At 48.9% G+C, this 11,519-nt stretch overlaps 1 protein-coding gene across 2 annotated transcripts; it reads left to right on the top strand.

The window, feature by feature from the left end:
- The first annotated feature begins 982 nt into the window (after positions 1 to 982).
- Positions 983 to 10,921, top strand: BAMBI (BMP and activin membrane bound inhibitor). Of its 2 annotated transcripts, none has more exons than XM_083467261.1 (3): positions 983 to 1,347; positions 7,713 to 8,000; positions 10,079 to 10,921. In XM_083467261.1, exons 1-3 carry the CDS (start codon positions 1,272 to 1,274, stop codon positions 10,495 to 10,497), a joined length of 783 nt encoding a protein of 260 aa, XP_083323387.1. In that variant the 5' UTR covers positions 983 to 1,271; the 3' UTR covers positions 10,498 to 10,921. The 2 variants fall into 2 exon arrangements, with proteins under 2 accessions (XP_083323387.1, XP_083323388.1); XM_083467262.1 differs by lacking the exon at positions 983 to 1,347 and adding an exon at positions 2,700 to 3,461.
- The last annotated feature ends 598 nt before the right edge of the window (positions 10,922 to 11,519 follow it).

Raw genomic sequence — 11,519 nt, 5'->3', positions numbered from 1 at the left:
CTGAGAGTAATCCTGCCTGCTCGGTCGGTGAGAGAGTGCCCTAATAAATGAATTAGCATCTCAGTAAGGAGATCGCTTTGGGGCTGATATTGATCAGGCCGGGCCTGTGTGTTTGCCTGGGATTGTTTGGGGGGATAATTGAGTGTCAGTCTCTGTCTGTGTCGTCTCGCTGGCGCCTTCGCGTTTGCTAATTTTCACTAAATGTCTTCTCCTGGTACATCTATATCCCAACCGAGCAGTCAGGCTCCTGCTGGTCAAACCGTCCGTCTGACTAGGCTTTATTGATCATCGGGACGGGAGGAGGAGGGGCGGCGGCGGCGGCTGGAAGTGCGCAGAGGAGAAAGGGGAAAACGCTGCTGTCTCCCCGCCGGGAAAAGGGATTGATGCGCTTCTTAAGATGCCTCCCGCGATCGCCTCTTTGCAGCCCTGTCTGCAGGCTCCTAGAGCGAGCTCGCTTGCCCCAGTCTGCTTTTGTACACACACACTGCAAACATGTCCGGCTTCTAGGCTCTTAAGATTTGGGGCCGGTCCCCCTTTCCTGTCCCGGCTACACCGTGCGCGCGATTTGGACCCGGGATCGGATTGCTGTGCTGCAAGTGGGTGCTAAGAGTTTATTTCCTTCCCCCTTCCTTTTAGCACCAAGTTTGGAAGAGGAATGCCTTTTTTTAAAAAAGAGGGGGGAACCACCCTTCAGAGCCCGCCCCTCCCGGATCCCCAGAAGTTCATTTGGCTTAATTACATTTCCCCCCCATGTTTGCGCTACTAATTACACCGCTGCTCAAGCCGGGGAGAAAGTGAAGCGGAGCTGCTGGCGCTGCAGGACGCATCCTACCTTCTGCTCCTTCCCGCTGCTTTGAGTGACGCGGCGGCGCCGCCTATGGGAGCCGTGCTGGAGGGGAGCGAGGGGCGGGCCGGGGGCGGGCCAAGGCGGGTCAGGCGGCGGGGCGGGAGCATTATTTACAGAGCGAGCGCGGGGCGCCCAGAGAGCGGAGCCGGGCTGGTGGCTCGTCCTGCGCGCTGAGGTGGGAGCGCCCTGGAGCGAGGCTTCGGATGCGGCTGCAGCAGGGCTCGGGGCGCGCGTGAGAGAGGCTTACGGCGCCAGGAGCCGGCCGAGGCCGAGAGCGGGTGGCGCAGGGCAGCCCGCGGCGGGGTCCATGCTCTGTGCCCGGCCGGGGCATTGCCTTGCAGCGTTGCAAGGGGACGAGAGCCCTGGAGGGAGCGCGGAGACTCGACTCGGGCGGTGGCGGCGAGGCCCGTGCGGGGAGGGTTAAATGGATCGCCACTCCAGCTTCATCTTCGTGTGGCTGCAACTGGAGCTGTGCGCCATGGCCATCCTGCTAACGAAAGGTGAGTCCGGCTCGCTAGAGGGGCTCCTTCCCGATCCGGGGGGGGGGGGGAAGACTTTTTAAGTTCCCGGCGGTCTTGCCGGAGATCGTGTCGGTCGGTAGGCAGAAGGAAAGAGAAGGCAAAAGCCGCGCGCTGAGCACACAAAACAAACGAACAAGGCAAGCGATGGACTCGGCGTTGGTGGTGCTAACGGGACGCCGCTATTTTGACAGGGGGGCAGTCCCACGGGAACGTGCAGCCCGGTCCTTCGCGCGTCTCCTCGGAAGCAAGGCGCACGGACCTGATGGTACTTATTCCCAAAGAAGAGGAAATAGGCTAACGTAAAAGTAGCGCCACTTAACATACTGCAGTGTACGTGCTGTCCTGTGCATGGTTATTCAGAGCAAGCCCCATTTGTGTTCAGTAGAAAAGCATGACTAGTATTGCACCCGAACTCAGTGGGGCTCGCTTCCAAGTCAACATGCGCAGGACCGGATTATGGGCTCTTTTTGGCGCAAGCAGCTCCCCTCTCTAAATCCAGCCCGGTTCACGAAACCTCCCATCCTTTTGAGATGCCTTATTTAATGCATTTCGATCCTTCGGCAGCTTTCAGATTTTTTTTGCCCTAAAAAGAGCGGGGGGGGGGGTCAAAACAAAATACGATGAAATACTGTTTCGAAGCGTGTGTGTGTAACCTATCCTAGTCCCCGGAATGAAGACAACCCCTCGGAGAGGGAGGCGTGGGCCTGGGGTTGTTTTGCAGAGCAGCGTGGTGGGCTGGCGAGTGCTGGTGCGTGTTGACAACCGTACAAAGGCTTAACGTGAGGATTGTCGCCCTGGGGGAAGCCTTTGAAGAGCTGCTGCGAGGCTTCCTGTAGGGTCAGGGGGAGGGCTGCTGGAGGAGACGGGGCGGGTACTCGGGAGCACCCGGAGGCTTTCTCTCGAAGAGAGACGGGCCTTGGCTGGGCGGGGGATGCAGGAGCGCGCGACCTGCGGAAGGGGGCGCTGCTGTCGTCCTCTGGGCTGGCGGCGGCGGCATCCAGGAGAGGCTCGGCCTCGCCTTCGAAGCGAAACAGAGCGGGATTTAAAACTTGCAAGGAGGCGCGTTCCAAGCTGGGGCTGATCCGTAGCAACTCCCGCCCTGGGTGGCCGGGGGTGAAGCCCGACTGCGCCCAGCCTCGCGCGTAAACCCGGCTGCGGGCCTCTTCCAATTCCCTCGCCAAAGGCGCCCAGGGTCTCTGCAGCCGCCACCGCCCCGTCAGGGTTGCAGAGGCTCGCCCAGTTGCCTCCCTCCCGCTAGCTCCCATTGCGACGCGCTTTGGAGGGACGCCGTCGGTGGCGGGTGCGCGTTGGCAGTGACCGTCAAGAAGGGCTGTGTGCACGCAGCAGCCATTCCAGGGGGTTGCATTTGGGGGAGCAGCCTGGTGCGGTCTCAAGCCCCGGCTTTTATTTCCTTTCCCCAGGCTGGGGAGCGAAACCTGGGGGTGACGTCGGGGTGTCCGTTTGCTCTGCTAGAAGCAAGACCGGGCTTAGCTTTCTTTTGGTGGGGTTGCCGCCCGTCGGAGGTGGCTTGGTGGGGCAGCAGCAGCAGCAGCTCCCAGCCAGCGAGGCAAGCCCGGTAGCCATTTCCCCGGGGCAATTGCCCGGCCGGGGCTGCTCCTGCTCCTGCTCCCGCTGCTCTCCCCTCCTGCGGCTGGCGAGCTCCGTGCGCCCGGCCCGGCGCGGCCTTTGAAGCGCTCTGCCAAGGCTTTGTGAGCGTGTCATGTTTCCTCCTGGGCCGAGCTTCGCAGGCCAGAACAAGCTCGCCTGTTCTTGGAAGTGGCGTTGCTTGGGTTTCCTTCCCCTTTCCCCGCCCCCCGCCAGAGCCTTGCCCCGCTTCATTGAGGGAAGTCAGACCTTAGGGGCAAGCGGTTGTCAAAATGTTTTTGTTAGCATGTCTTTAATGAACTTCTGAACGTCTCCAGCCCACACCCACCCACTCCCTCTCCCTCTCCCAGCTCCAGAAAGCAGCGCTGGCCCAAGGCAAGCTTTGCCTGTTTGCGGCTTTACCTGTTGAGAAGGTAAAATTGGAAAGAGACCCGACTGTATGCCCTCCCTTATCCCTCGTGGCTAGAGTAGAAATCCAGCCCATGCAAGTAAGGGACTTGAAAGAAGTTTGCTCCTGCAAAGCGGCAACAACCAAAATTGTGTTCAGGCTATGTGATCCTGTGAACCAGCACTTGAATCCTTCAATTTACAGATGAGGTTTACTTCTGAGTAAACATGTGCAGGATTGGGCTGTGCACCCCTGACTGTGAGAGGTGACCCCACTAGTATGAGATGTGAACTGTTAAGCATCTTGCTGCAAATATTTGAAACTTCCTGTGTGTGTGAGCTCACACAATCCACACTCTTCTCCCCTCCTCGCCACTTTAAAGAATAAAAACTTAACTGGGGGGAGGGAGAGGAGGGAATGGGAGAGTTGATGTCTCCCTATAATTGCCACGTTTCACAGAGAGGAGGTTAAAGGATAAGCTAGCACAGTGCTGATGTGCTACAGTATTTATTTATTTTGGAAAGAAGGGTGTAATTAACCCCAAATAACAGCCCTTGCAGCAAGCAGAGGGAAGTCTTCTGGCCCCATCAAAGAGGGGCAGAGAAGGGAGTGACTGAGAGTAATGTGCAGTTGCAGATACTGAAACTATGCGCCTGATAATGATATAATTAGGGGATCACAGACTTCTGGCTGCTGTCGACTTCAAAAGCTTTCGGAGAAGCCTGCAGTCTCTCCTGTAGCCACCTTGACTAAAAGCAGACATTTTTCTTTAATAGCTACATACAGTAACAAGAAAGAGGAGGGGAACAGAAAGGGCATTGTTCACTGTTTGAAAATACCAAATACCCTCCCTGGCCTTTTCCATAGCTCAGGAAAAAACTTTATGAATTGACAGAAATAAAAGGTTTCTCTCCCCCCCCTTCAAAAATACGATAACACAAAAATGCCATTCTCTTCTGCTGAGGGGGAGGTGGTGGAATGTGTCTCTAATTAAAATGGAGTTGTAATAACCCAATGACTAGTCCATCATGTTTTGTTTATGAGACTGTGCTTGGTCAGGAAAAGAGGATTGTATGAACGATTGAAACAAACATTTTCTCTCTTGTGATGCTCTCTTAAGACTGGAGTGGATAGATTTCCCCTTTCCCAACCCCCAAAAAGAGTGTTTTGTGTTTATCCATAACTTGTTTCAGTGAAAGCTGCTCAGCCCTCGGACTTGACTTGCTGGACAATAGTTGCTTAAATGACATTTGCTTTCGAAAAGGGGACTTAGGAAGTTACATGATTGGTGGCGGCGGAACAGAAGTCCTTAAAGGAAAGAGAAGCGCCTTCTGTAAATCTAAGAACATTGGACTTCTGGGCCCAACTGCTTGAAGAATGCGAATGTCGCCTTCTTGGTGACATGTAACACATCCCATATTATTTTTTGAATCTTGCTCTGGTTACCTGTTTTGGTGGAGAACCTCAAGGGACTCCCAAGAATGCAAACACTTATTTCATCTCTGTGATGAAAGACTTTCAAGCAACTGAATAAGGGAAATGCTTTCTGTCAAACTAGTTCTCTGAATGTTTAAGCAAGCTTTTGAACTGCATGTATTCTTTGGCAGGCTTGGGCTTCAGATCTTGCTTCACACATTTACACAAATGAGGGGCAAGCTTGTTTACATACGGGCACTGTGTCATTTGGCTTTGATTAAGCACTTTATTAAAATGTAATGGCATTCTAGGGAAGGCTGAACTTAAGATAGTCTGGAAGGCGAGCCCTGCAGAACTGTATGTATGTGTAAATGTGTTTGTAATTCATATCTTAAGCATAAGCTGGGACATAGTATATATAGTGCAATATGACCTGGGTGCTAAAAATTAATCTCCGGGTACCTATGTACCTTAAATATAACTCTTAATTTGGCAGAAGGAAGTTATGATTTTAAGGGCATTGCAGTTCTCTTGTGGCTGAATCCCCCCCCCCCCTTTTTCTAAAATAAGTGCTATTCATCACTGTGGTTGTTAATACACTTCCTCCAGTAGTTTCTGAAGCTGAGAGACAGATCCAGCTTGCCTCCCAGCTTCCTTCCTTCCATTCTCTGAACTGATGGAACAGATCTGAGCTGAAACGTCGAGAAGACAGTACAGTTTCTCCGTATAGTAAAATGAATGCGTTTCTGAAGAATGTAAAATGAATGTGTTTTTTAAAGCACTTCCTTCAGAAATTTTTGTGGTTTCCTGTGCGTTTTTTGTTCCATACAAACAGTAGAGGATTTTCAGTCCAAATGTTTACCCTTTTTGACCACATGATGGATTGGGGAGTGGGGGGAAGGGAGGTGGTGGAAGGAGGGTTCAATCTTGCCACCTCCCCCATTTATGAGCTTTCATATAAGTTGAAAGAGGTTGATTTGGCAAGCAAGACACTCTGATTGTAAACTAAAGATTTCCTGTTTTTTAATAAAAACTAAAAAGATATTTTGCATGAGAAGGCGATGCTGTGAGAAGCCAGATGCTTGGCGCACATGGGATGTGTGACTATTGTCATTATGTCCTGTTTCGTGAGTTTCCCAGGGGCTACTTTTGGAAATGAAATGCTGGGTTAGATGGACCCAACAAAGCAATCCTTGTGTTAAGAATTAACTTAAATAAAAATGCATGCATGATTTTAGTACATAATTTCATAAGGTGTTGGCTAAAGCTCTTAAATACTGGCACCATGCCAAAAGGCAGTAAACAATTCCAACCACTTTGATTAATTCTGCCAGGCGTAAATATTTGAAGTGTGCTTTTGACTTTGCTATATGCTGACGTATGCAATGTAAGTTTCGTTTTAGAGCAGAGATGGAGAACCAGTTGCAGTAGGTTCAGTTTCCATATAAGCCAAAGTCAGCATAGCCCAATGGCTGGGCATAAATGGAAGTTGTATTCCAGCAACATCTGAATGGCCACAGAGTTTTCAATCTTGGTTTATAATAACTAGTATCAAAGGTAATGTAAAGGACAAGTACCTGCAGATTTGCAAAGATGCTAAATGGGGAGTCATTGCTGCCCAAAGACCTGGAGATGAGCTGGTATGTGATAAGTGGCCAGTTTACAGATTTTTGCCTATGGAACATTGCTTCATAAGGAATAAGCATCTACTGCTTCAGTTGCTGCAGTGGTGACTTGTTCCACTGCAGCTGAATTGCTGGTGGTTTTGCAGGTGGAGCAGAACCATCCAGCTTGCATTTTTTGATGGGAACTCTTACAACTTTGTGCCTACTCAAGGTGCACACGGATGCTGTCTTCAGTTTTGCATACGAGGTTATGCCCCTCTCCCCAGTTCTTTGGCTAAGTAAGTTAAAGCCCACCTACACATGGCAGCTCCTCCCATGAGGTGGCAATTTCTGACGGATTCTATGCAACACCATCCTCCCCACAGGGACTCCGATTTGTCATGCCTGCTATGGGGATCTTGTACACTGTGCAGAGCAAAAGCCAGGAATGGACGAAAGGTAGATCTCTGGATGGTCTGCAGAAAATCTGGAAGGGCTTCCATGTCTCGGTGGTTTGGCAAAATTGTCAGGAAAATTATTTTTGTACCATGATCGGCCATGTCCGGTTTGCTTATATATCTCCCCTGGAGATGCTTGCCTGTACAACAGGAGTATTAATTGATTGCCTTTTCCCATGGCTGTGTGCAGCTCTGTTGACCAGTTCTATAGAGACCTGTGTTGGAATCCTTAATCTATAGCAGAGATAGTCATTGTGGTGCCCTCAAAGTGTTTTTGGACTACAACACTCATCAGCCACAGCCAGTATAGGCACTGCACTTATCATGGATGATGGGAGGTGTAGTCCAGCAAACCTCTGGAGGGCTCCGTCTCCAAGCCTGCTTTCAAAAGAGACACTTATTTTGTTTGTTACTCACCCATCTTAATGCCAGTATTGAGAATAAAGGTAAAGGGACCCCTGACCATTAGGTCCAGTCGTGGCCGACTCTGGGGTTGCGGCGCTCATCTCGCTTTATTGGCCGAGGGAGCCGGCATACAGCTTCCGGGTAATGAGGCCAGCATGACTAAGCCGCTTCTGGCGAACCAGAGCAGCGCACGGAAACACCGTTTACCTTCCCGCCAGAACAGTACCTATTTGTCTACTTGCACTTTGACGTACTTTCGAACTGCTAGGTGGGCAGGAGCAGGGACTGAGCAACGGGAGCTCACCCCGTCACAGGGAGTCAAACCGCCGACCTTCTGATCAGCAAGTCCTAGGCTCTGTGGTTTAACCCACAGCGCCACCTGCGTCCCTAGTATTGAGGATACAGGGTATCTAAATCCTTACTGATTTGCTGCGGACTAACAAGCTTGCCACTTTACTTTTGTTGCAGGTGAAATTAGATGCTACTGTGATGCTGCACACTGTGTTGCAACAGGCTATATGTGCAAATCTGAGCTCAACGCTTGCTTCTCTAGACTGCTTGACCCTCAGAACAGCCATTCCCCACTTACTCATGGCTGCTTGGACTCTCTTGCAAGCACATCGGACATCTGTCAAGCTAAACAGGCCCAAAACCACTCTGGAACTGCCATTCCTACGTTGGAGTGTTGTCACGAAGATATGTGCAACTACAGAGGGCTATACGATGTTCTCTCTCCTTCCAGAGGGGAGCCTTCGGGTAAGTCGTGCTCTCGTCTGATACATAAGTTTGCTTGCAACAGGCAAGACCTTGTTTTGTCTGCTAATGATTTTGGTCTTTTAATACAACTAGGCACGCTGGAGTGGGAGGCATGTGGCTAGACAGATCTCTGCCAAATATCTTTGTATCTGCATTAGCATGAGACACAAAGTTTGCTCCTTTTCAAGCAGGCCTGGCATCTTGCCTGGGAAAACTTGTTCAGGGAGGGGCACTACTTTAAGAAACCTAATTGTGCCCAATTTAGTCAGGGGAAAATAAAACTATTAGAATGTGCAAATGAACTTTATGGAAGCCTGTTAAGTTTTAATGAAAACATGCACACAGCTTTTAATTTAAATCTGCTGCTTTGTTACTTCGCATACACGAAGGTGAAATCATCAAGTCAACCAGAATAAAGTCCCAACGTCTTTTCCCACAGCCGGGTGAAGTTAGTTATTTAAAAGTATGCAAATAATTCATCTGACTCAACAAACTTTGGTGTTGCAATTTCACTTATGCCCTGCAGGTCATGGAAGTAAAATAAAAATAAATCTCTCCATCACTGGGTGTATCCATTTAATTGAATTGATGTGCCTGGTGTATTCATAACACTGAAGTTGATGTTTCCTTGCATGGAAGGCTTGTGGTCCTTGGGATGTTGGATTACAAATCCCATCAACCCCACCCAGCATGACCATTGGGCCGAGATGATGGGAGTTGTAGTCCACTGTTAGGGGAGGACACAGCTTCCCCATTCCTATAGTAAAGCTTAGCCAAATGTCCAAAATCAACACTTTGCAGGGGGTGGGGACCATCTGGCTGCTTTGTGTACATGGGGTGCTGCAATTGTTTTGTATTTGCTTCCATAATGATAGTCACTAGTACAGCAAAACCAAATGCCTGCTATGATAGTCCTTTTTTGTGTGGCTTGCTAAAGCACCTCACAACTCTTATCTTTGCAATCGTGTGAAAAGAAGAGATAGCAACTTGCCCCACGGCTCACCTTGTAAATTGCAGAACTGAAATTTCCATATGCTTTGGAACAAACCAGGATTTGCCTCTGCAGACACAGAGCAAATAGTATCATTCTGGTCCTATCTCCTTGGTGTTTGTCCCTATTCCTGATAAATGCATTGCAATATTTCATTACATTTTTTGTGTACCTAAACATGTAATACGTACAGAAGTGTAGAGCTGCTGAATTGAAAGCTGGGTTCCCCATATCCATATATAGCACCATATTGATCTTAGGTTTTCTTTGGTGGTATGTGAACATCTAAGGCAGGGGTCAGCAACCTTTTTCAGCTGTGGGCTGGTCCACTGTCCCTCAGACCTTGTGGGGGGCCGGACTATATTTAGAAAAAAATAATGAACCAATTCCTATGTCCCACAAATAACCCAGAGATGCATTTTAAACAAAAGCACACATTCTACTCGTGTAAAAACACCAGGCAGGCCCCACAAATAACCCAGAGATGCATTTTAAATAAAAGCACACATTCTACTCATGTAAAAACACACTGATTCCCGGACTATCCATGAGCCAGATTTAGAATCCGGCCCCCTGGCCTTAGGTTGCCTACCCATGACCTAAGGCCATGGAAATGCCCTCCTGTCTGGTGCACACTGGTTCCAAATACAGTGGTAATTTGTAACAAGGGTTAACACTGGTGATGTCACATTACTGCATAACCCTGGGCTGGGGTACCTGTGACCCTCTGGATGTTGCTGGATTACAACCCCTACCACCCTGGCCCTTGACCTGGGGCTGATGGGAGGAGGGAGTTCAACAATGTCTGGAGAGCAATAGAGTTCTCTGGATTCAGCATAGCCTAAGCAAATAGCCGAGTTTCTCTAGAATCTGCAAGCTTTGGGTTGTGATCAGGTTAGGGAGAAAAATGTAGGGAGCACCCCTCTTTGAAATGATTAGACCTTTCCCCCCTTCCATCACCTGAGAGGGTAGTCTTAAAAAGAAAGTGGCTTGGGGAAGCCTCCACTTTTTGCGGTTGAAACACAGGCTTTGGCATGTGGCATGGAAGGGACCTTTCTGAACACCATCCCTCTCTCCTCTCTTGCAGGACAAGGGAGCAGATACCAGCACGAGGGCAGCAGAAACCTCATCACGAAGGTCCAGGAGCTGACCTCCTCCAAAGAACTGTGGTTCCGGGCAGCTGTCATCGCCGTCCCCATTGCTGGCGGGCTGATCCTGGTGCTCCTCATCATGCTAGCTCTGCGCATGCTCAGGAGCGAGAACAAAAGACTGCAAGACCAGCGGCAGCAGATGCTGTCCCGATTGCACTACAGCTTCCACGGGCATCATTCCAAAAAGGGACAGGTTGCCAAGCTAGACTTGGAGTGCATGGTGCCAGTCACGGGGCACGAGAACTGCTGCATGACCTGCGAGAAGATGAGGCAGCCGGACCTGGGCAGTGACAAAATACTCTCGCTAGTCCACTGGGGAATGTATGGCGGGCATGGAAAGCTGGAATTTGTGTGATCACGTCGCCTTTGGGTCTTTTTATATATATATATATAACTATATTTTAAAATTTTGTTCTTTAACATTGCTAGGAAAACTTTTCCAAGGCCTTTGGGTTCTGCTGGACAGGAGCACTTTATACAGGGAAAGCCTACAGTCATTAATCGTGTTTTTTTTTTAAAGAAAACAAAGGACCTCTGCAGATTGAACCTTGGATATATGTCTTCTGAAGGATCCCAAAAGTTACCTTATTTGCACAGAGTAAATACATTGAAATGTATTGTTTGCTTTAAAGTTATGAAAGCAAAAAGCCGAGAAGTTGTACACACTGTTACCAGGGTTGTCTGAGCTGTAGGGAGGTGGAAATTTTGAGTTATACTATTAAATTGTATGCAAGTTCTGATGTAAAGATTTTTAAAATATATATAATTATATATATATATATTTGTCTGAAACCTATTTTGTGGTTTTGTGTAAGAAGCACTACCCTTCTAGTAGAAGCACTACATAAAGTGTTAACTGTTGAGTTTCCTTTAGTGTTTAGTCAGGTTCACGTAAGTGAACTCTGGTGTTCATCCAGGTAAATTCACATAACCTGAATTTGCTGCCTTCCCTTGCTAGCTTTTTCAATGCTTCAGATTTCCAGACAGGAGAAAAACGTATTTCATGCCCTTTTGCTCTAAAGGCAAATAGCATCCTAGCAGTTTCTGATATTTGTGGTCCAACTACAGCCTCTGTATCATGCAGATTCTAATCTTCCCCTAGGCAGCATGGAACAGAATAGTCAGCCAACTTGTGTCTTCTTGGAGTCTAAAATATTCCAGGTATATTCTGGGATCGGTTAGCAGGAAGGGCTGGGTTGTACAGTGGTTGGAGAAGGTTGAAGTTGACCTAGCTTCAAATCCCCGTTTGGTAATGAAGCTCCATGGGTGACCCTTTGGCCTGACACACTTCCATAGGTTAAAATAGCAAGCAGGGGGAAAAACAAACACCTAGATGTCACCTTGAGCTCCTTGGACGAAAGGTGAGATACAAATAAA

Source organism: Podarcis liolepis (genome assembly GCF_965112155.1).
Source record: "Podarcis liolepis genome assembly, chromosome: 12".
In the NCBI taxonomy this organism is placed as follows: domain Eukaryota; kingdom Metazoa; phylum Chordata; class Lepidosauria; order Squamata; family Lacertidae; genus Podarcis; species Podarcis liolepis.
Note: the sequence above shows the minus strand (reverse complement) of the source record. Positions and strands in the feature narration are given on the sequence as shown.